Below are 24238 nucleotides of genomic sequence, written 5' to 3'. Positions count from 1 at the left end.
GAAGTAAGTAAAACAATATAAGCTCTTATTGAATGCTAAGCCCGTATTAATGTCGAATGCGAGACTGGCTGGTCGAGGCTCTGTCTGGATGTCGGGGATGTCGAGATGCTGATGCTGAAACTGGATGTAGAAGAACAGACCAAGGGTCTTTTGTTTGTTGTTTGTCAGCTTCTGGTTGTCAAGGACAACCAACAGCTTACTTAAGGTTGCAGCCCGCCCCAAGAAGCGGCCAAGTCAGGGGGCTAGGGCTAATTCTAAGCACGTGATACAACTGCGTCATTCCAAGGCAGGTATGATCGGGGAACAGTTGCGAATAGTAAACTGTCTTTGGTATATAAATAATTAACATCGTCCAAGCACTGGGATGGAATGTGATGTATATGACAGAGCGAAGTCAAGACGATCAACAAAGAGAAGGTTGCAAAGAGGAAATGGGGCGACGGCATGGATTAACTATATGGACAGATGTTTTAGGGAGAAAAGAAAAAACAGATATTACAGCACTACAATATTCCACGAACGTTCCACGAGTACATTTTGGCAGCCTGACGAATACAATATATTTTATTCAAAGGGAACTTCCACGTCGGTACATGGGATATATTTAGAAAAGCAGATTGACAACAAGTTAAATATAAAAAAGTAATCAATCCAACTGTGAGGAGTGAAGGAAATGGTATGTCAACGCTATCACAAAAAGTCCTCCGCAGTATCGGATAGAAGAAAGAAAGAACAGAGATATTGTTTTTTTTACATGAAATCAATGATACCACTGCAAAAACATATAGTTCCACACACCAGCAACGACAAGGAGAGTTGGGACACTCGGGGTGATGCCAGCCGCCATACTGGCGATCTTCAACGGTTCGAGCTGAATTCCCGGGGCATAGACTAGTGGAACAGAGCTATTTGTCTTTCCATCCCAACAATACGTGTTGAAGCACTTCCGGCAGGCTTCTGGAACTTCCGTGTTGGTGCGATCAAAAGACCTGCTGAGCATGGCACAGCCAACGCAGGTGGGCCAGTTGGCGTCAACAGTACCATTTCCCATAGTGGCGACGTCGTATCCGTTCTGGATGATCGCATTCCGCTCAGTCGTGCTGTATTGCAAGTTGAAAGTTGAGACGTTCGAGAAAAATATATAAGGTGCATTGGGAATGTAGACTACCAGAGGAGAAGGTCCCGTCATGTTCGAGCTATTGCACCCGAAGAAAGTGGGCTTCTTGTTAAGACCCAGATTGACGAACGTATTCACATCTGGGATAGCTGGGAACGCGGTGCCGTTGGCAACTTTGGAATTCAGGCTGCGCTCATACGTAGCGACGAGGGCGGTACCATTTGGCCAGTTGAATTCATTATCCGCTGAAGAGTCCACGGCAAAGATTACATCTACATGCCGCTCTGGTTGGATCAAAGGATGCAGTGGAATATTTTGCAGATCTTCCCCACCATCGACGACATTGAGAGATTTTTCCTTTGCGAAGGGAGATGTATTGTTAGAGTAATGATAAAAGGGATTGGGTTCGTATGCCGCAATATCGTTGTTGTTTCTTCCGATCGACTCGAGAATAGATCTCAGCGCGTCCTTGATGAATGTTGGAATGTCAACGCCGCTAAGGTTCAGTAAAAATTGGTTGAAGAGGGATGACGAGGTGCCCATGATATACCCCGCATTGTCAAACCCGCGCACACAAGATTCCGATTGAGGCAACGATCCTGCATCGAATTTTGATCCGAGGAATTCTAACGGAACAAAGCCAAAAACAGTTGGGTCGAAGGTGCCAAATTCAAAAGGGTTAAATTCGAATACCGTGGCGTTTCCTCCAATGAACAACTCTCCTGGATTTCTTCCGTCCGCAACAAGGATCGGGAACGGCATATCTCCATCTTTAAAACTCTGGCCGAGAGCAATCGAGGACCACGTGTAATTAAGTCCACCCTCGGGCCCATTGATGAGCTGGTACGATAATGCACGACCCCTAGACAAGGAAATTGGGTTAGTATTATTCTCCCCAAATAGTTATTCAATATGAGAAAGAATTCCCACGGGATGAAACCCACCAATAATCCGTAAGTGTAATGTCAAATCCCGCGTCTTTCTTCCCTTGCACTGCGTCGTTTATTTGCTGATAATAATCCATGGTGTTGAGAGGTTTGCTACCCTTTACCATTGGTCCTTTAAATATAGACTCGCTAAACTCCCACACTGAACCTTCCTCATCGGCCTCAAGCTGTGAGACAGTCGTGAAATTATTAAGATAGAGCGATCCAACAAGCCATCCACCGCCGCTAAGACCAGCGAGATAGGTGGCTGACTGCAGAAGCCCACCCAGCCGTCCAGGGCTTGTGGAATTGACTGTCCGGCTGTCAAACGCCTTCAATGCACCGCCGCCGTTCATCAGAGCTCTGTACCCCCCACCCGAAACCGCAATTGCAACATTTGGCAGTGCAGAAACGTTTTGGGCAAATTTTTCAAGATATGATATCGCTTCGAAGCTATCAATAGTGACGTGACCGAAGAAATCTTTCATCGCAGCGATTGTTTTCTGCCTTCTCTCTTCTAGCCAACTTTTTTCGTTTGGTGAAAGCGCCGCTGCGCTGCGCACCGTTGGACGTTTATCACTGCAGCTCACATAGGTAGGGTTATATCCATCAGGAGCGTTTGGGAGGGCCCGCACCGCTACATCTCGAATGGGTCCATACGCCGCAGAAACAGTCGATACTGGATATCCATCTAGTCAGCATCTTATCCAGAGGATCTAATATGATATGCAGATGGCTGCAATCAGCTTGCATATTGATTATGGCAAAACTAACCTGAAACCGTTGCTACAGCGAGGACACTGCATAATGTTGCTAGGTCTGATCGCATCCTCTTTTGACTCGTACATTCAGAAATACAGATCAAACAAAAATATGATTAGTTGGAAGACAAACCCCGAGAAGGGAGGGGAAGTTTATCTCATTCCAAGGCCTATTATTTTAAATCCGAAACTGTGAAACAACAATTTGGGAATCAACCACAGTTATAAACACGAGCACGTTCTGCCCACAGACCCATAAAAACCCAGTGTGGAGTTTTTCCCACACGTCAAGCAGCAAGTTCAACTGGCAGCTCCCTCTCCTCCAAGGATGAACACATGTTTAGTGGGAAATGTGGCTGAGATCCTTCCCAGCCTTCGAGAGTAAAAGCTTTGTCTAGCCTGTAGGGGTGCATATCTCGCAGCTTAGCAAAATGCTTGGTTATGATGCAAAACCACTTTGAAAACAAGCAAAAGGAACCCAAGATTGTTGGGATGTTCCCCTCTAGCCTGTGTTAGTTACTATCGCCAACACCAAACTAAATGAAGGATAGCGGAAGTGCCACATCATCCCCTCGTGAAATAATTCATCGCCCGCCTTATCCATGGAAGCCAAGGATGAATGGCAGGAGTGACAGTCGCCAATCATTAAAAAACTCTTTGGGTGAGACCCAAACCAGCGGCTTAAATGACAGGGGAATCCTTTGATGGAAAACAAATTAAGGCTTCGCTGTGGAGTAAGTTGCTTGGAATGGAAAATAAAATCGTCATAGATCGTGTGGCGGTTCGATCGCAGAAGCCATGGTCCATGGGTGTATGCTCAGATGTTCCCCATGCCGATGTCCCATACCGATGTCCCACACCAATCATGCTGTTGCAGTTCCTTGGACAGCTATGGGACGATGTACGTCGGAGTCCTTGGTATTTAATCATTGTTTACAGAGGTAAACTATGTATGAGTACTACATACTTAGATAAGGTTGAATTATGCCTCTCTCTGCATAAGAACAAATATAAATTCAGCGCAACACTTTTCTCACGCTGATCGGACCAACCGTCTGGAAAATCGAAGAGGGTGCAACCACTGAAACTTAGGCATACGAAATTGCAAAAAAGTGAGGGCTGGTTGTGGCGTTGGCCCGCCGTGTCTCCGCAGTAATTAACGTCTTTTATGTTTGGCTGGTTGCCTGGTACCTCCGCCGCACGTGATATAGGTATAGTTATTAGTTAGCTAGCCAAGTCCTAGTAGAGAATTAACCATCCCAACCACGTGATATGATCCAAAGCACCCATAAAACAATCAACCCGAATGCAAACTGACTTGGTTTGGCTGCTTCAGCCATAGAAAATCAGCGATTGAGTCATTGAGTAGCTGCCAGGCTATGATGCTTTCATTCAAGTCTACATGATTATATTACTGACCGTACAAATACCAGCTGCTCCTTTTATCCTCAAGTAGCACCTGGTAGGTACGATTTCTTTCCTTTACAGTTACTTTGTTTCTGGGCAGGACCATTAAAAACCACTCGTCCAACTCATCACGATAATGCCCATGGCAGCAAATACGCTGGAGGATTCAAGATATTACGATGAGAGCTCCCACTCTATCAACGCGGCTTGGTGGACATCTCAGCAGTAGCATGGTGAGGCACACCACCCCCCTCAGCAATCGACTCTTCCCGGGATGAATTCATCCGTATTCAGCTATTCATATGGCAACGGGAATGTGGAATATACAGGTGAGGTGGATTGGACCTTTCACCTTCATTCTGCATGTCTGATTCTGAAACTGCTCTGTAGAGAAGATACAAGAAAGTCCTAGTTATGTAAAAAATCAAAAGGATTTTTCGTAATGAACTCATGAAAAGCACCTTATTGTTCAGATGAAATAACATGAACAGATGCCCTTCATATAGCACAACTTCTGATGTTGAGAAATTCACTGAATAACACATGTCACTGCCTCACATTTGCCCTGACAACACACTAGGGGACTGTTGTGGCGGGTTCTGAAGCTTTCCAAGTCCACCGCTCCATCGTCTGTCCCCGTTCGGCATTCTTTGCAGCTGCCTGTGATGGCAATTTTCGCGTAGGGACTCCTCGAAACAGCTAGCTTTGGTATGGTCCCTAAACAAACCAAAAACTGACTTTGCAATCTCAGGAGGCATCTTCCGGTGTAATCAACCTAACCGAGGATCCAGTTTTAGTCCAATAGATGATCGAATTTCTCTATACCCTGCAATACTCCACTGCCTCTGAGAGTTACGTCGAAGCTTCAGTTCCCGAAACAGCACCAGACAACGGAAAGCTAGCTACCAAGCAGCCCCAGCCAGAGCAGGTTGTCTGCAAGACTGCCAATACGAGGAAAAACAAAAAGGCAGCATACACTGAGCATTCAACGTCCAGTAAACAGGCAAGCGACAATTCCCCTTCGCACTGGGACCTTATCTAGCTCCATATCAGGATGTATGCTCTCGGAGACCGCCTGATGATTGAAGGCCTGAAGAGCCATGCAAAGGAGTTGTTTGAATGGAAACTGAATTCCCCAACCGGTTTATAACAGATTCCAAGAGCCATTGCTGAGGTTTACAACAGCATCCCCGAACACGACTGTGGGCTGAAACGATTGGTAGTCGCGATTGCTGCAAAAAATCTGCGCGATCTCCGGCATGCGACACAGGAAAGTAAACACGTGTTGACTGACGAGTTCTTGAAGACGGTGCCTGCATTTATGTTAGATTTATTGGTTGTGTTGATGCATCAGAAGTTATAGAGTTCTGAAGCGAGATTGTGGTTAGAACTGCAACGGAAACATGGAACAACATGAAATGTCCAATGAGCATTTCTTCACTGAGGGATTGGTTAATGATATATTTATTTGCTCTTCTGACCTTCAGGGGTGGCTGGGCTATTTTATTTATTATGATGGAATGAGGGTTTCTAGGATTTTAACACGATCTTCTCTCTTTTGGCCACTCTATTAACAGATAGAAACAAAAAATGAGACGATGGATTGTGAACTCTCAAGAAAATGCAACTCACTCATTTTGTTTCAATATGTATATCGAAAAATCCAAGTGCCGTTGAATATCGAAATCGCTTTAACAAATGAGTATCAAAAGCAGAGTGAGAGCTCTTACTGGGCAAAAGAAATTGATTGAAGAGCATAGTTAACCTATGAGCCACTGGATAATAATGCCGCCAAACGCCGAGTCTACCCCCAATATTTTGGATATCGCCAAGCCACTAAACCTCCTGCCAGAAAGCCACGTCATTGGCAGGGTTTAACTAAATAATAGGGGTGTGGAACCCTATTTGTGGTTAAAAGCTTTAGTTAAAGAGTGACGTTATTCTTTATTTTCACAAGGCCATAGTTGCACCCTTCACTTATCTGGGCTTCTTACTCTATCCTTTCTTGGGATCTTAGATCCACCAGCCCTGTTTCTCCAGCCCCGTTTCTCCAGCCCCCACAACTTGTCGTCTGCCAAATTCTCAATCGGCAATTCCGCTGGGCCCCGTCCTGAACGGATTCATCCGGGCTGTTGGATTGAGCAATCTCCATACCTGTCATTCAGTTGTGCATCAATACTGGGGTTGTTCTAATTATTCGGTCTCCCCTTTAGGTGTTTATTCCCCAGTCTAGTCCATGTCACTACGGGGTGACAGAATCTCAAATTCAAGGATCCTCGCTTATTACAGAGCAGTGACCTATTATTATTGCCAACGTGACAGCAACACATATTTGCCCATCAAGTGACTCCAAGCTGGGGACTGGCAGAGCACGCACCCGCCCGGGGTCGTCCTGGAGAGCCTAACAGGCTGGGCTACTATTACCTCAATACTCTGTACGGAGTATATCCTGCCTGTGCGCGTGAAATGTGTATGAATAGTATGGATGAACAGAGTATGTGGTGTACCTTTCTTTGTCGGATACCTGGATGTTTGAGTTGATATTCGAATAGATATGTTAAAAACGGGGGAAAATGGAACGCTCGCTGCAGCAGCCAACTTCCACGCGACTCCTCCGTAGAAATGATAGCGTCCCAGGGCGGGATCGCACCACTGACAATCATACCTTTAGAAAATACGTGTGGAACTGCCTCGGACCATACATCCACAATTACCTTTACAAACTCTCTCCATTCCGGACTCCAAGCTCGCCACGAAGCCGTTTATATGCATTCCATTCGATATCCGAAATAGGTACTGTACATAGATAGATACAACAAGCTAGATCGATTTCTCCAAGAAAGGTTGTCTAGAACACTCATCCCCAACATACTCAATCACCCGTTTCGTGACTCTGATCCCCTCACCAATCCGTCTTCGATATTCATCATCATCCAGCAGAGCTTCGTCATTCTATCTTACTCCAAACGGCTCTCGCCCCAACACTCACAGGATCAACAAAAAATCCCTACTAACTATTCCCACTGCCTTACCCTCCATCCCGAGCAGCCCCTTTTCACATGTCTCAACTCTTCAATAGCTCGAAAGATGACACGCAAGCGGCAGCATTCGTGACTCGAGGTTCCAGTAATCCTCCAACAAAAGAGATCAATCTTTTGGATTCTGACCAGCAGAAGAACTTCGTGGGCACTAAGAGCAGATTGCCTGAATTCCTCCTCACTGGCAAAGTTGTTGTTGTCTCTGGTGCTGCACGGGGGCTAGGATTGACACAGGCTGAGGCATTGCTAGAAGCTGGTGCTATAGGTAAGTTTCTTTAATTTCTTTTTCTTTTTCTTTTTCTTTTTCTTTTTTCAATAAACTTATCAATGATCCTAAGCGGTGTGTTTTTGTTTTCATCAATTCCATATCTACTTCTTTTTTTTTTTTTTTTTTTTGATCACTCCGGAGGGCGTTTTCCCGCACCAGGGGGGATTGCTTGTGATGTGGCAGCCGAACAAGAAAATACTGGAGTGTTGCATTGGATTGATTTACTGGTTTGTGCTGGTTTTCGGATTCTAAATCGCGGAAGTTTCATTGTGGACCTAATCACCTCGTTTTAACCAGTCCCTTTCTCTTATGCTCTTTCTGCGTTGGCTCAATGAGAGCTACAGGCTAATCAACAAATGGTAATGGCAGTCTACGCCCTTGACCGTCTTGAGCAGCCTGTAAGTTCATACTTCTTTGCAACCACTGAGGTCCCGCCCATTCACACATATCCACGTTACCCAGGACATATAGTTGGGATCAAAGTATCCTAATTAAGCCAACCACTGAGCACAATCACTCACAAATATACTTACATACGTGTAGTCTCCCGATTTTTATCGCATCCAACAGCGTGCGGCTGAAGAGTTGAACACAAAACTTCATTACCGGCGCATCGATGTTCGCGACACCGAAGGTCTGAACGACGTCATCAAGGAAATTGCAGCCCATGAAAACCGGATGGATGGTCTTATTGCCGCAGCGGGGATCCAGCAGGAAACCCCCGCATTGGAGTACACGGCCAAAGACGCCAATTTGATGTTTGAGATCAACATCACCGGCGTATTTATGACTTCGCAAGCTGTTGCGAAGCAGATGATCCGGTTTGGCAATGGCGGCAGTATTGTTATGATTGCGAGTATGAGCGGGTCTATTGCGAATAGGGTACGTGATTTCCATGTCAGTTGCATATTGTTCTTGTCGGGTCTTTATTTTATTTATTTTTTATTTTCGTGATTTACTTCGGCCTAGCCGGAAAGACAGCCAACAAAATGTCTAAATAAGCCACTCATTTCCTCATTCCATTTTCATTGCTTTTTTTTATGGTTCTCTTTTGTGGCTCCGGGTGTGATGCGACAGAACATTCACATTTGCTACCCAACACTCGCTATCATAAAATAGCCCCGCTATCATAAAATAGCCCCGTCAGATTTGCCCCTAAAATTACCCCACATGCAAACCTGTCAAAACATGCCAATCAGTTTACCTTAGCTCGCCACTAAAGCGTTCACTAACTTAACCGTAAAAATACAACGAATAGGGTCTGATCTGTCCTGCCTACAACGCCAGCAAAGCTGGTGTGATACAACTGGCTCGCAACCTCGCGTCGGAATGGGGCCAACATGGTATCCGTGTCAATACCATCTCACCTGGCTACATCGTCACCGCCATGGTCGAGGATCTATTCACACAGTACCCAGAGCGCAGGATCGAATGGCCTAAGCAGAACATGCTAAATCGGCTTAGCTCTCCTCAAGAGTATCGTGGTGCTGCGGTCTTTTTGATCAGTGATGCCAGCAGCTTTATGACGGGTAGCGATTTGAAGATGGATGGGGGTCATAGTTCGTGGTAAGGGGAAGGAGTCGGGGGATGCTGAGGTTTTTCGCCTCGTTTTGTTAGCTGGATGAAGAATGACTGACTTTGGCCGGTGCTGTTGTGAAACTTGGATTGACTTGTCTTATTATGAGTTTTTCAATCCTTCCCTGTTTTTATGATTGACATCTCTTTCATGATGGGTTGTTCTTGTTTTTGTTCTTGGTGGATCAGGCGTTATTTCGTTCTTTTTCGTTCTAACTTCTGTTAACATACTGGCTCTTCAAGTTTCTGTTTCGGGATATTTTATGGACCAAGACACCAACCTGCCGCACATACCATATATGATAATGTCAATATCCATTCCTGTCTATATTTGGCTCTCAAGATCCTCGAAAACAGCACAGGATTATCGAAGGATTGGGCAACCCCACGTCACACAAAAGTGCACCCTGCGCTTTTCTATTGGAGATGATTTACTGCATTGTATTATCCAACACATGATAGCTAATACGAAAACAGAGCAATGCAGTCATGATAATCCACAGGGACCCAAATTGATCGTAAACTAAGTACGGGTAATCCGACCGCCTTTCAGCTTGACACGACTGAAAACAGGCATATTTCACCGCTGTTCATGCACAGAGCAGAACGATATCTCCCATGCCTGTCATTGCGGTTTTCAGTCCGAACGATGCCCTGGGCCTTGCTGTCTTACCATCCTATCCTATCCTGTATTTCGGTCCCCAACAGTTCATTGCGGTTGCTAGTCAACCAGTATCTTGCAAATATGTCCTCTTTGGTGCGGCGACAGTATTTCGGATGGCTTAGTTCTTCTGCATTACAATGGAATGGGAGCATGACCCTGTCCCATTTGCGCTGGTAGCCTTGCCAGAGTGTGGGCTGAATATTTCCACTAAACATGATCACTTGCGAATTGATGCATTTCCAAATAACCTTTGCGGTCCGTTCTCATTCTCCGTTGAAATAAGGAGGCAAGTGGGCCAGTGGATTAGGGGAGAAATACAGGGTAGGTAGTTATTATATCAACTAGCTTCCTGGACTATCAACTGAAATATTTTAGGCAATCAACCACTGTTGGTTAACATTTGGGTAGTTGAGATCATCGCCAGGTTATCTCTCCCAACTTTGATTCCAGTAAATTATTTAATTTAGTTTTAAACTAACTTATTTTCAATTTTCAAAATAAAATATTCGAACTATCTAAAATATTAATAAATTATAATACTATTCTCAATAATAAACATAGATATTATATAATATTTAGTAAAATTTATGGATTTCTATTTTAATCTTTTATAAAATTATTATTAAATTTTAATATATAACTAGTAATTGATTTTTTCTATTATATAGAAATTATTTTGAGGAAGTAAACTTAAAAAAAAACTTCCTACAGATAAAATTATAAATCTTAAAAATTTGATATTAAACTTAAATAGCTTTTTATCGATTAAAAAGTTCTAGATATCTCATCACTTTAAATTACTTTTTTTTTTCGATCATATTAACTTTAATATTCTTTCTCAAAAGCAAATACAAGCTAATATTTCTTAGCAAAATCGGTTAATCTTAATATGCATAAAGATCTCATATACAAATTCATACCTTAAAACCTTACAGAGTTGTAAAAAAGATCAACTTGTCAAATGAGAGTAACATTGAATCTTATGTTCAGAAAAAGAAAAACCACTTCATTGATATTCTGATCTCTAATCTTTGCTCGATCTCTGCGGATTTCACCTGGTGGTTTATAAGTGTGAAATATCTAATTTTACCTTATTTTCTTATATGGCTTATACCGGCCAAATTACATACGAAAGTCAACTTTGAAGTATGTTTTATCAGATCTTTCCGAGATTGGAAGAAATGAATGAAAAGTCCAATTGTGTTGGCATTTTAGGTGGATATTTAGTGAACAAGCTGGCGCTCTGGTAGTGAGCTTCTGTTTGCCACAACTTCATATAATTTTATAGATTAGTGAATTTTATCATAAGATTTTTCATATTCATGTCAATTTTTAATAATAGATTATATGGCGGACTCTTCTTTCTCTAACAATGTTTCCTTAGACTGACTGCTTCATGAAGTATGCTTTCAGTACTCTTTTTGAAATATGATAGTCAATATCAGCGTTGTAGTCTTGCTTTCTTGCATTTTTAATTAGATTTCTCTATCTATGTTCAGAAATATCTATGATTTTGTGGACTTTCTTAGGTGTATAGCCCTGTAAGAGCTGGAACATGAAGTTCAATGGAATGAGTGCTTATGATGAATCGAAGACATACTGTATGAAGAATGAGAAAAATTGTAAAAAAAGGGCAGCTAATGAGTGAGAGGGAGTATTATTTGCAGGCATCAAGGTCTCCGATTTACCTGTGATGGTGAGATACACGCCGATACAGCCAATTTTGCTAGAACGGAAATGGGAATGGCAGGAACATTTGATCCGGCAACCCCTCCGTACAATACTCTGTATTTCAACCTGCTCAAACGTGATAGTCAGACCCTGCGAGATCAATCGTTTGAAAATCGCGAGTTTGATGTTCCGGACAGGCTATTAAGCCCAAGCAACTTATTCTATGAATTTGGTCATATATTTATATGGTCTATTCTATATGTAAATTTAATGGTTGATGTGTAAGATGATTATCTATCTCATTGCGTTGTAGTTGATCTCGATGAAAATACGTGGTGGATATGTAATTAAAAATTCGAGTCTCTAGCGTCTAAACTATGGCTCGGGCAAACGCACGCAAAGCTGACAAACCCCACTACGGACAAAACTGAGTTTCAATCATAAAACGAAGGCCAACAACCTGTGCAGCAAGGCGGGGGATAAAACTAGCTTGCATTGAGTGGCTTGTTGTGTTTCTCTCACAACTTCTATCCACTCTTTAGTAGAATTTGACAGACGGAATGCCCACAATTACTTAGGTCAACGAGTTAACTACGAGTCGTGGTTGTTGTAGTAAGTCTTATTTTTTTGGGCGCATTGAATGCGAAATATCTCCGCAATTCGGTTCAGGCCTCCAAACGGGGGTCCTTTTAGTATCTAAAAGCACCGTCGCCCAATTTTGCCCATTCGGTTAAATCCACTACCTGCCTGGTTCCGTGAGTATTTCTTCCTTCCCCTACCCTGTTTTCTCTGCAAAGAAAGTGAATGCACATCTGCTAACATTTTCCCGATCGATAATTCTCAGTCGAAACACTAAACCATCTCCCAGTATGTCAGAACAACAATCTCGTGGTGGTGGCAGGGGGCGGGGTGGAGAGCGTGGAGGACAACGAGGTAGGGGACGTGGGCAGGGTTCTGATTCGGGACAGGGACAACATCCCATTTTCGATGCTCCTTCAGGTGGGCGTGGGCGCGGCGAACGTGGTGGATATCGAGGTGACCGCGGCCGTGATGATGGTGGAGGATTCAGGGGAGGACGTGGTGGGGGACGTGGTGGGGGACGTGGTGTTGTACGTGGCCCAGAGGTGTTCTCGTAAGTGCCAAACCTACCCACCATACGGACCAGTTTCACTTACCCGTCTTATTCTCACAGTCCATCCAGTGGAAAGATTCCCCCCCCAAATCTGAATGTTAAAAAGGTCGAGGACCAGTATAAGGGATCCGCCAGCCCAGGAAGGGATGTGAGCCTAGAGTCTCTTTCACTTAGCAGGGATTTTCCCCTAAGGCCTGCTTTCGGAACACAAGGAAGGCCCGTCCTGCTTTGGGCGAACTACTTTGAAATGATATCAAAGTCGAATCTCACCCTGTACCGCTACAAGGTGGAGGTCCTGGAACAAGATTCCAAATTGCCTGCTGGCAGGAAGCTCAAGCGTATTATTGAACTTTTGTTGGAAGATCATTTTGGAAACATGGCGAACAAAATTGCAACTGATTACAAGGCAACCTTGGTCTGCAAGACCAACCTTAATCTTGACCAGGAACTGTTTCCGATTAAATATCGACTCGAGGACGAAGACGAGACGTCCCCCAAGGCAAAGACTTACCAGATTCGGGTCATTCCTATTGGTTCTCTTGATGTAGCAACATTGATGCAATATCTCTCCTCGCCTAATTCTGGCACTCCTCTCATTAGCAAAGAAGAGATACTTCAGGCCTTGAACATCGTCTTCGGTCATCACCCGAAGAGTAATCGGAATTTACTTTCGATAGGTGCAAACAAACATTTCCCCTTGCAACAGGGAGTCGAAAGTTATGATCTTTCTGGAGGACTAGTAGCACTTAGGGGTTTCTTCGTCAGCGTCCGGGCAGCGACTTCTCGCCTTCTTGTGAACGTTCAAGTTAGGGCCACTCCTTGCTACAGCAGTGGGAGCTTATCTGATATCATAAATGTTCTCAGTGGTACGATGCGAGGCCGAGATCGCATGAGCCAACTCCATCGCTTCCTTAGGAGAGTACGCGTGAGCGTCACACATGTTGTCCGTAAGAATAAATCGGGCCAGGTTATTTTGCGGATCAAGACCATTGATGGTCTTGCACAACAACATGATGGTCGACGCTTGGAAAACCCACCGCAGGTGCCTTGGCTAGGAGCAGGTCCAAAAGACGTCAAATTCTTTCTTGATGAGCCAGCGCCGGCTGCAGAGAGTCAACAGAAGAAAAGTGGGAAGAAAGGCAAATTGCCTGGAGCGAAACCTGGCGGAGATTTACCTACAGGCTCATATATAAGTGTCTACGACTATTTCAGACGCAGTAAGTGAACATGCAAACTGGCCCCGCTCCTGGTTTCTAACTCCAAAAACAGCATATCCAAACCTTCCGTTGCTCAACGAGGCACTTCCGGTTGTCAACGTAGGGAACAAGGAAAATCCAAACTACCTCCCTGTGGACGTTTGCCAGGTCCTTCCTGGACAGCCGGCAAATGCTAAGCTTAACCCCAGTCAAACACAAAATATGATCAAGTTTGCGGTCGCTAAACCTGTGGAAAATGCCAGGGCAATTGTCACGAATGGGGCCCAGGTTCTTGGTATTGGTCCACAGTTGAACCCCATGTTGGTAAGTGCTACCTTTTCTCTGCTGCTGCTGCTGTTGCTGCTGCTGTTGCTGCTGCTGTAAGCCCTTGAGACGGTCGCTTACAATATCCAGGATGGTATGGAGTTCTCGATGTTGCCCAATTTAATCACTGTTCCTGGCCGGGTCTTGGAAGGGCCGAATGCTATCCAGTACAAAGGACAGAGCTTCAAAATCCCTCAAAGCGGGAACTGGAACCTTCAGAAGGTTGCGTTTCACCAAGGATCGCAGCTCCCGCCCTGGACCTATTTATATTACCAGGGGGGGCGAACTGACACAGCAGCCCTTTCCGATAGCGTTGATAGATTTATGGAAACTGCTAAGATGCAGGGTCTTGCTGTTCCGGCACCCAGCCGGCCAATTGCTGTTAATGTTCCCCGGGGCCAAAGCCCAGAGGATGTAACCATTGACCCTATTTTCGCGGAGATTCGCCAGCAGTCACGTGTAAGGTTGGTACTGGTGATCTTGCCTTTTGCAAGCCCCCCAATTTACAATCAGATAAAATACAGGGGAGATGTCAAAGACGGCATCCATACTATTTGCGTTGTCGCAGAAAAATTTGCGAAGAATCAGGTTCAATATTTTGCCAACGTTGCTCTGAAGTTCAACTTGAAGCTCGGAGGAGTCAACCACCGGCTTCAGCCATCCAAGCTGGGAACTCTCTCCGAGGGCAAAACCATGGTCGTTGGTATTGATGTCACTCACCCTTCTCCCGGCTCTGCCCCAACTGCACCAAGCATTGCTGGAATGGTCGCAAGCGTGGATAATGTGCTTGGCCAGTGGCCCGCCAGCATCCGTTTGCAGCACCAGGCCCGCGCGGAGATGGTCAACGATCTTGATCCCATGCTACAATCTCGTCTGCAACTTTGGCAAAAGAAAAATAACAAACGCCTGCCAGAGAATATCCTGGTATACCGCGACGGAGTATCCGAAGGTCAATACGGCAAAGTCCTTGACGAAGAACTGCCACTGCTCCGCAACGCATGCAAAGCTATCTACCCAGCTGACCAGTCAAAGAAGGGTCTACCAAGAATTTCTATCATCATCGTAGGAAAACGACACAATACAAGATTCTACCCAACCGACCTCAAAGATGCCGATAGCAGCTCAAATCCCAACAACGGCACCGTCGTCGACCGCGGCGTCACAGAATCACGTAACTGGGATTTCTTCTTGCAGGCCCATACCGCTCTACAAGGCACTGCGCGCCCCGCCCACTACTATGTCATTCACGACGAGATTTTCTCCGGCAAAAAGACATCCAACCGATTTCCTAGCATTGCTGACGACCTTGAGGACCTGACACACAATCTCTGTTACTTGTTCGGTCGAGCAACCAAGGCTGTCAGCATCTGCCCACCGGCTTACTATGCGGACCTGGTTTGTGAGCGTGCCCGGCGCTACTTGAGCAAGTATTTTGATATGAGCCCTGACGTCAGTGTTGCTTCCTCCGGTGCTGGTGAGGGTGGTCCTTCGCCCTCCGGCAGCGATATTCTGGTTCACCAGGATCTGACAGATACTATGTTTTACATTTGAGTGGGGTGTGCAAGGCGTCCTTCGAGATTGATGGACAAGCCTGCTGAAGCAGCCATTGAGGTGGAATCCGCTATACAGAACGTACCACGGTCATTCTGTCAATAAACAAGTCTTTGTTATGTTTGAGTTTATGGATTTATTTATTTATTTATTATTATTATTTTTTTTTTATATTGTACTTTCGGTTAACTTGGCTTCGTATGTTCGTGCCATTTTGATTTTAAATCTATGATTTTTTTTCTCCCCTTTTTTCTCTCGCCATTATTCGATATCTAGGACCCCTTTGTCAGTGAAGTTGTATCTTGAGATGTTTGGTAGCTCTGTTAAGACTTTGGTTACTCCTAATACATCACATCTTCATGCCCTGGGAGATCCAATGGTGGATACGGACTCAGCAGGATATCTATTATCCCCTTGATTGCCGACAATGATAGCTTTGTTGTACGTATTTGTGCTCTGGATTAAAATCAATTACAATGAATTGATGACGATTTCCTCCTATTGCAATGGAGCCATCAAAGTAGTTGTTTCTCACAGGGTGAAATATTCGCCTCTCATGATCTGCTGAATCACCCTCAGAACATATAGCAAAAGTGAAATCCAAATTACTATCTTGAACAGAACATATGTACATTACACTGCATGTACATACATATATACATACATATATACATACATACATACATAAAGCTCCTCCACTAAATAGACGCAAAATTGGAATCATAATATAGATATTAAACATTCACCCAGCATGAAAAGCGGAGTGGCACCCAAATCATTCATCCCGTCCCCAACTCATCTTATAACCCCAACAACCCCCTTCACCCCCAACCTCCCCACCACCCCCTTCTTCAACCTAAACTGCCTCTCGATCATCTCCTCCGACACCCCCTCCCTATCCCTCATAGCCAAAATCTGCTTGATACTTACAATATCCAAGAATTCACGGCCCGGGTGGCCATGTCTGTCCATGGCCTCGAGTTCGCTCTCAGCAGCTTTTTCCAGCTGGGCGCGAGCGGAAAGGACGAGTAGGGCGGGATTTGTGGTGGAGGATACTGTCGATGAAGGGATGGGGGAATCAGGGGACTGGAAAAAAGGTGGGGTTTGCTGTTTGTTGAAGGTACTGGAGTTTGAGAGGGTGGGGTGGGGTGTGACGGGGCCTATGGAGCGGAGGGAGGCTGCGAAGTGAGGGTCCCGGGCATCGAGGTCAATAACTATTAATATATATATATATTTTTTAGGCATTGTTGATTTTGGTTAGAATTAGAACTCGATTGCTCCCATGGCTTTATACTGAGGGTGCGGAGTGATGGATTGACGGCGGGAGTGATCGCGGGAGACACGCGCTCGAGTAGGAAATAGCTTTTCTGTTTCCGCAAGCAAAAACGCCAAAGATGCAATATATATGTAATTATATTAACATACCTTCCGATTTTGCGGAGCTGCCTTTCTCCCCTGAATCAAGTATAGATCCTGCCTGTCGTTGTTGACTGGACACCTTCGCCGCTCGATCTGAGGGTGTGATGCTGCTGGTGTTTGTGGTTGACGGAGAGGGTTTCTTGGGGTATTGGCGGCGGGAAGCAGCACCTGCAGCCACCTTAATTGGCTTCGACGAAGATGCACCCATTGAGAATCTATACAATGGAGGTGTTAGGTCAATGGTCAAGTGGAACACTCAATATGTGAATGAATAACCAAAACTTATGCTAAAAGTATGCGGGTAGTTTGTTCCAGGTTATTTCTTCTTTAGCTTCGGGATGTTGGAGACGGTTAAGTTAGACGCTACCTGGCAAAATCCACCCACCCATTCCAAAATACACTACTCTAAATCAAACATAGCGTATACACAGTCGTACACCCAAAGTAACTAGCGTTCCAATGTCATTGATATGTGCCCAACTGCACTGATCAGGGATGGAATCTAGGGGGGAGGGGCACGTCCACGGCGGGGGGGGGAAAGGGGAACTATACACAGGGCACCTACGTCACACCGAGAGGAAAGGACTGGAGTATGATTGGGTGAATAAACACCTCACAGTTACTTACCCCTGTCGCTGCCGAGCAGCATGCAGTCTACATGACAGATGCCGGGCGGGTAGTTAGTTGGCAGCAAGCAGTGCCCAATCCCCCTTCTACAGCACCTGCAGCCCTTGAAGAACAATGAGTTGCTACACTAACCTCCTCCCTGCATCCCTCAGGGCAGAGCAATTAAACTCTCTGAAAACGCCCCCTATGAGATCACTTCACAGGCGATAAACAGTGTGATTTTTGATATTTAGGGAGCAGAGCAGGACACAGAGGTTGATTCATTGAAGAATATCCTGGTTCTGCAGAGCAGCCATACGCAGAAGAACCAAGGCCTGGCACGGGTGAATTGGGGAGGTGGGGAGGAGGGAGGGGGGGGGGGGGGGGATGATTTTGTAGATTATTTCAGATTAATATATCAGTAATGAATTGAGGGGTTGGGCACATCCTGAATCCACTGGAATGCTGGTATTTTTTCTTCATGTATTCAAAATCCCTGGGGTGCAAGGGGTTTGAGGGGCTTGGCAGTGCTGCTTGGCAGGCAGTGTCTGAGTTGGCAATTGAGGGATTTTGGGCACATATCAATGACATTGGAACGCTAGTTACTTTGGGTGTACGACTGTGTATACGCTATGTTTGATTTAGAGTAGTGTATTTTGGAATGGGTGGATTTAGCCGGGTAAGAGTGTATTTATCAATTCCCTGCGGGTGTTGGTTCTAAGCATTAAACGTTAGACCCTATTGGCTGGTAAGTGCAGCTGGCACTTTTGCGAAGTCCAGCAAGAAAAGGGTTGAAAAACAAAAATGTTGGTTTCCTTTACAGGTATCTCATCTCATACATGGAATCTAATACCTCAATCAATTCGCGGGGTTGTATATATGCATGAAGAAACCATTTGACAGAGATCCCAACCTCAATTCTCAAGCTCTCTTTATGTATATATTTTTACATGCTTGGGCAACTCTTCCGGGTCGCATAACCAGAGCACAAAGCCAAAGTCAATAAATATGACATTAGCGCAATCCTGCCAGACGTCTCTCTTGGACTTCGCTCAATGCGCGACTGCCACTAATGATGGCAACTGCACCCACCGCCAGTGCGGCGGGGAGGGTTTGAAAAAGATTCCATGAGGTATAATATAGGAAGAATATACCCTCCAGCCCAACAATGGAACCGAGAAACAACATATGTGGGACAGGTGACGATTCGAGTGCGAGCTGGAGGTGGTTCAAGTTTACGCCCAGGTAGACCCACTACTGGCACTGTTAGCCACGGTCTCCTTGAAGAGGACTCCGTTTGGTCCGAGCTGCTATACGTACCAAACCTGCAAGCACCGGAAACGCAGCCAGTACCGCGATCACAAACACCAGAGTTACGATGAGAGGAGGGCTCTTGGGATCGGCCTTGAAGATATGGTGGATTTCCTTGAGCTTGCCATATCTGGGGGGGAGCGGCTGCTCGCTGACAGAGGCATCGCGGGTAATATCCAACCGGAAGACAGGGTCATCATATCCCTTCGCTGAGCCGAACGAGGCGATCACGAATCTAGCTTCGATGGGTTTCGAGGACTGGAAGAACTGCGTAGGGAGGTCCTTTTGTGCCTGGATAGAACGAGAGAGGGGGGGTGGGTTAATAATGCGACGTTCAACACTCAGGTGGTGTTTTGGGTGCATGTTCCAACTAACCAACTCCAGTCTTGCCTTTCCGCTTTCTCTCGCATTTAAAGGGTAAGATAGGTCAAGTCCTGTATCGAGATCTTCTAATAATAAAAAGGCCTGGTGTGGTCTCTTGGCAGAATGGTCTTCCTGAGTCGTCAAGCTAAGCTTGAGGATATCTGAATCTCCAAATGAAAGCGGTTGCGATAGCGGTGTATTCTCCGATAATCTAGTAGTTCCTCCCAGTGCGTACAATCAGCATCCCGCAGGCCACGTTACCCGTACGCGCAGGCACGCTCAACACACCTCTTTCTCAACCCCTCTCCAATCCCTTGACTCTTTGGTGTAATTTCGACCGTAGCATCGTCAAATCCCCAGCCAGAACCTGCCCAGGTAGAGGGGAGTACGGATAGCAGCAGACCGGCTCGGTGGAGTGTCCGCAGCTGCATCCTCGAAAGGATATGCGGCTGATCAAAACAATCCTGCTAGTAGAAACTCAGAAGTCAAAAAGCAGCGCAGATAACAAGTGCGAGGGGCACCACGAGGAGGGGTAATGTTTTGTTTATTGTTGATATATGTACTCCGCAGTTGCATGCACAGTTCTTGTTAAAGCCGCGGAGCTGGGAACTTTGGTCACTTGTTTCAGTATCGGGAGTAGCGCAACAGGCACATGATCCGGCTTCCCAAAGAGGCTAGCGCAGGGTCATACAAGGGTCGGAGCCCCTAACTAATTGTTTCCTCATGCCAATTAAGTTTACTGTACCTGATGTGTTCTATACAACAACTCCCTTATCTCTGCGAGAGGAATTTGCTGTTATTTAAACTGGGGTAAGCGAGTAACGCTGTGCTCTGGCTGGAACTACTTCATATCTCATTTTCACACCATTCCTCTGAGCCCCTTCGCACCCGTCATGCATTTTGCTGTAATCGACGGCCAAATTGCCAGCACGAGATTTTTTTTTTTTTTTTTTTTTTTTTTTTTTTGGCAGTCTATATAAATTAATTACCTACGTGTGATGCCGCGCTGGACAGGGCGTTCCAACCGTCTCCCACACAGCCAACCGGATGGTATGGGCAGTAGGAAATAGTAGCAATTCTACATATCTGTATCTCGTTACTTTTTGTACATTGTCGAGTTAACCAGCCGTTAGTCCGCAAGATTTGTTCCTAGGAAAACATGTTGAAAGAAGCTTCCAACTTATGATAAACACCTCTCAGTCCTCCCAACCTGGCAGTTTGTTCTGTGGTAGAAATAACTATCTACTTCAGAATTATATCCGACATCTGTTTTTATTTTTATTTTTTTATTTTTTATTTATTTTTGGCTTCAGACCACGGATATTGTTCATGAAAATGAGTCTGGGTGGAACTACTCTGGTAACTTCTTCACATCCACAGTATGTGTTTGTGTTCCATATTGGTCCCTATCAGTCTAACATATTTGTATCCAACGGCAGACATATAACCGTACCCAGTCGTTGGTGGTAGAGCAGTCGTTGGTGGTAGAGCAACCGTTGGTGACCCTGGTGGATGATGAAATCGATTCTGGAAGCTTTTCGAAAACCTCTCAGTTATCGCACACTTTGACCCAATCAGATTTCGCTCGCCCAACAAAGCGCCAACGGACTAGTAGTTACAATCGACGTTGTTCCAAAAGTTGGCAGGAAATTGAGAGTGCAAAGTTGCTCCCTGCTCCACAAATGAACCCCGTGAGCCGGCCTTGTCTTGAGCTTTCTTTTCCTTCGACACCTGGTAAAATTGCAGCAAGACATGCTGGAGTTGTGCCCAAGGAGCCCCGTATCAGCTCGTCGATTACGCCAAAATTTCAGATATTCAGCTCAGTCAAATATCCCTGGGACAATAGTCCAATTGCTATGGCGATTTGGCTTGCTCAGCAAATCGACAATGGAAGAGAGGGTCTTCCCCTCGAACAGGATCCTCCCAGAAGCAAAGCGCCTCAAAGACCAGACACCAGTCGAAGCTTAGTTAAGAACGATGCAGTTTTGTATCCCGCGAGTGAGGTGCCCTATTTTATATCCGGCACATTTTGTGGTTAGTCACAGGTCTCCCTCCCCGACACAATGGTGTTTATCTAATCTATTGGCAGTTCGAGTAGAATCGAATAGTAAGCATAAAGGCGAGAAGGGAGAACAGTTTGGGGAGAAACAAAATCTTTCTGTTGACTCTTGTTCTACCAAATTCTTCCATTACCTAACTTATTTGGAAGCAAAGAGAATCGCCCCAAAGCTGGCTAAATTTAAACGTTTTAAACCGGGATTTGGAGATAGCTTATTCAACGCAATGGTAGATGCGCATTGTGTAGATTTGGGCATAGCAACCGCAGGAAAACTCATTGTGAATGTCCTTGTGGTTCTTTCTTGTCCGGAATCAGAATCAATATGTCAAGCAGCAACTGATACCCTAATTGAGCTTCTTGACCTAGAATCGTCTCTTTCTCCTCGATTTGCAGAGGCATTTGCTATTCTATCACACGATGCTGATGTTGCAGAGGTGGTGGATATCACCGTTGCACAAATCAACTCCTGTGAATTTTCTCTGGGATTGGATGGTGAATTCGATGCTCTCAGCGGATTGTCAAACTACCATTGTCTCAACACACCTCATTCACCCAAAGACGTCAATGAAAAACAATTCTCTATTGTTCCTGGGGTGCTGGAGAATCATCTTTACAGCACCCCTCGCCGACCGTCTATTTCTTCTAGCTTGTCATCTCCTTTTTCTTGCGCCAATTCCTCTCTGCCAGATCATACTTGTACAAAAACCTCACCGATATCCATAGTATCTCAAGATATCTCTTCGTCAAACCCCATTCTACACTCCAATATGCCACCTCGTCAGTCAAACCGGGTTAGAACACCCACGCTGAGGGCCCTGGAAGCTAAACTCAGCTCGCAGGCGACAACGAGCAAAAAAACCAGGGCGAAAGCCTCAAGAAGGGGGAAACCTCGGACAGCGATGTCCACAGAAAATATTATCGAAAGCACCAGCAAGCAACCAAGTGCCGCCAACAACGACATACCTAAAATGGACGAGGAAACCCTTAATGCGAATGTTACAGCCGATTCACTGCCCTGGCTGCCAAAACTATCAGCCACTGCTCTCTCCGCCGACGAGATCACAGCTCCGGAAGATCTTGACACCTCCAGGTTGGAGGGAGCCCTGGAGCCCAGCATCCCCGACGAAACAACCAACCCCTTTCCCAAACCCAAATCAACTGCGGCTTCTCCAAGGCCTGCTGCTTCAGCGTTTACTCCGCCTCCAGAATCGGAAGCTATAGTTCAGAAACTTCTGAGCCTAGCTACAGATGCTTTGAAGCCTAAGTTCAAGCCCCGAGTGCCCATCAATTACAAACGTTCACACCGCATATGGTATGTGAAACAGTTCACAGCTGCTTTAGGTGCTACTTCGACTGAGCAGCTGGCAGAAGCCGACACCTCTCCGGGAGACAGAGAGACTGCTGCAGGTGACAGTTCATCATCTTCGCCATTTCAGACTTCCGCGACCAATGCGGATCCTTCAAGAACAGGTTCTCAGACACCAGCCACTCCTGCGGGAGTTATTACCGGTGGCGAAGTATCCGGTTCCCCTAATTTTGTTGACGCTCTTAACGTTACGGCAACCAATAACGTCGGTGCCTCTGATGCTGCGGCAGCTACCGCCGTCCACTCAGAATCACAAGCAAGGGAAGCTGCGGAGTCAAAAGACGTTAACCAGGCGATTGCAACTAAAGACGCCAATACCTCAGATGCTTCGATCGCTGGCATCGTCCCTTCACCCGCAGAAGCAAGTGAAACTACGGAACCAAAGGAAGCTGGCCAAGCGACTACGGTGGAGCCACCCATTTCCAGAGAAACTTTTCAGGCAGATGTCTCTTGCAAGTTCGCTACCAGCGCGATCCTGAAGCCTCTTGAACTATCTGTTTTGTCTCATTCTTACATTCCCCGTCCTTGGACCGACAAGGATGGCTGGGTCCACACAGGACTTGGAAACGAACATAACGAAGAAAAGGTTATTGTTCCCGATACTTATACCTGTATCAGGCCAAGGGATTCCCTCAACAACCCCCGCATCGGTCCATCGCCTCCTCGGATGAAGTCTCATTCCCAAATCGAATGTGACGATGCCTTTGGCTATCCTCCTCCGGGTCGAAAGCCAAACCTTCCAAAGGGTCTAGAGGGCCCATTCATTACAGAAGATGTTGAGAAACAAATGCAAAGGCCATGGACCTGTAGCAAGCCCGGACTCGCGGAATCGTCGGTCGCTCGATGGCTCTAGAAGATTTTCTTTTGGCCATTCAAAAATACGACGAGGTATACAAGCTAGAACTTCGCCCTCTAGCGATAGAAAAGGTGAAAACTCTTAAGGGGAAAGGGACTGCTAAGCAATCAGATGCACCTGACATAGCCACCAAGGGACCGAAGAACGTCTGGGAAACGAACCCCTGGTGAGGCTCTTGGGGACACACTGTTCCGAAAAAGGATGGTGAGACTTACAACCACCAACGAAACCAGCGGAAATAAAAACACGTCGTGTGAACACGTATGCGCCCATTCCCATTTCAGAATCCGAGAGCAAAAGCCTAAAACTACAGCGGATGCAGAATCTATGGATGTGGATTCAAAACCTGCTCCACCTCCTTCGCGTGGTCCCGACCGCCCATCGAGACGTGCTGCCACCCCGCTGCAACCCGCAAGACCACCAACCCTCGCCAACCCCTCAAACACTCTCCGCGAGAGCCTCAGCGTGAACCGAACGCTCAAGCTGCTGCGGATGGAATGGTGGCTGGGGAGGCTCCCATGAATGAATCTGCCGTTAGCTAAAACAAGGAACCCTCTGTTGAGAAAATGATGTTGTTACCGACCCCGACCCCGACCCCGACGCTGACGAAGACAAGAGACCCCCCTCC

At 45.8% G+C, this 24238-nt stretch overlaps 7 protein-coding genes across 7 annotated transcripts; 4 read left to right on the top strand and 3 right to left on the bottom strand.

The window, feature by feature from the left end:
• Window positions 1–760: 760 nt before the first annotated feature.
• On the bottom strand, window positions 761–2872 carry PADG_03112 (uncharacterized protein; the record flags this gene model as incomplete). The annotated part of the gene is made up of 3 exons (XM_010760435.1): window positions 761–1979; window positions 2062–2722; window positions 2818–2872. 3 exons carry the CDS (start codon window positions 2870–2872, stop codon window positions 761–763), a joined length of 1935 nt encoding a protein of 644 aa, XP_010758737.1.
• Window positions 2873–5016: 2144 nt separating this feature from the next.
• Window positions 5017–5361, top strand: PADG_03110 (uncharacterized protein; the record flags this gene model as incomplete). Its single annotated transcript, XM_010759965.1, has 2 exons — window positions 5017–5201; window positions 5265–5361. 2 exons carry the CDS (start codon window positions 5017–5019, stop codon window positions 5359–5361), a joined length of 282 nt encoding a protein of 93 aa, XP_010758267.1.
• Window positions 5362–7270: 1909 nt separating this feature from the next.
• Window positions 7271–9087, top strand: PADG_03109 (uncharacterized protein; the record flags this gene model as incomplete). Its single annotated transcript, XM_010760434.1, has 4 exons — window positions 7271–7514; window positions 7887–7915; window positions 8061–8399; window positions 8776–9087. 4 exons carry the CDS (start codon window positions 7271–7273, stop codon window positions 9085–9087), a joined length of 924 nt encoding a protein of 307 aa, XP_010758736.1.
• A 3209-nt stretch (window positions 9088–12296) lies between these two features.
• On the top strand, window positions 12297–15630 carry PADG_03108 (uncharacterized protein; the record flags this gene model as incomplete). Its single annotated transcript, XM_010759964.1, has 4 exons — window positions 12297–12559; window positions 12620–13776; window positions 13829–14079; window positions 14170–15630. 4 exons carry the CDS (start codon window positions 12297–12299, stop codon window positions 15628–15630), a joined length of 3132 nt encoding a protein of 1043 aa, XP_010758266.1.
• A 795-nt stretch (window positions 15631–16425) lies between these two features.
• On the bottom strand, window positions 16426–17257 carry PADG_03107 (uncharacterized protein; the record flags this gene model as incomplete). Its single annotated transcript, XM_010759963.1, has 2 exons — window positions 16426–16844; window positions 17056–17257. 2 exons carry the CDS (start codon window positions 17255–17257, stop codon window positions 16426–16428), a joined length of 621 nt encoding a protein of 206 aa, XP_010758265.1.
• A 1412-nt stretch (window positions 17258–18669) lies between these two features.
• On the bottom strand, window positions 18670–19760 carry PADG_03106 (uncharacterized protein; the record flags this gene model as incomplete). The annotated part of the gene is made up of 4 exons (XM_010760433.1): window positions 18670–18909; window positions 18976–19257; window positions 19342–19540; window positions 19618–19760. 4 exons carry the CDS (start codon window positions 19758–19760, stop codon window positions 18670–18672), a joined length of 864 nt encoding a protein of 287 aa, XP_010758735.1.
• Window positions 19761–20664: 904 nt separating this feature from the next.
• PADG_03105 (uncharacterized protein) lies at window positions 20665–24132 on the top strand (the record flags this gene model as incomplete). Its single annotated transcript, XM_010759962.1, has 4 exons — window positions 20665–20688; window positions 20769–21363; window positions 21419–23585; window positions 23745–24132. 4 exons carry the CDS (start codon window positions 20665–20667, stop codon window positions 24130–24132), a joined length of 3174 nt encoding a protein of 1057 aa, XP_010758264.1.
• Window positions 24133–24238: the final 106 nt, after the last annotated feature.

The sequence above is a fragment of the Paracoccidioides brasiliensis genome, assembly GCF_000150735.1.
Source record: "Paracoccidioides brasiliensis Pb18 unplaced genomic scaffold supercont2.3, whole genome shotgun sequence".
In the NCBI taxonomy this organism is placed as follows: domain Eukaryota; kingdom Fungi; phylum Ascomycota; class Eurotiomycetes; order Onygenales; family Ajellomycetaceae; genus Paracoccidioides; species Paracoccidioides brasiliensis.
The sequence above is the reverse complement of the archived record's forward strand: the minus strand, read 5'-3'. Positions and strand labels throughout refer to the sequence as shown.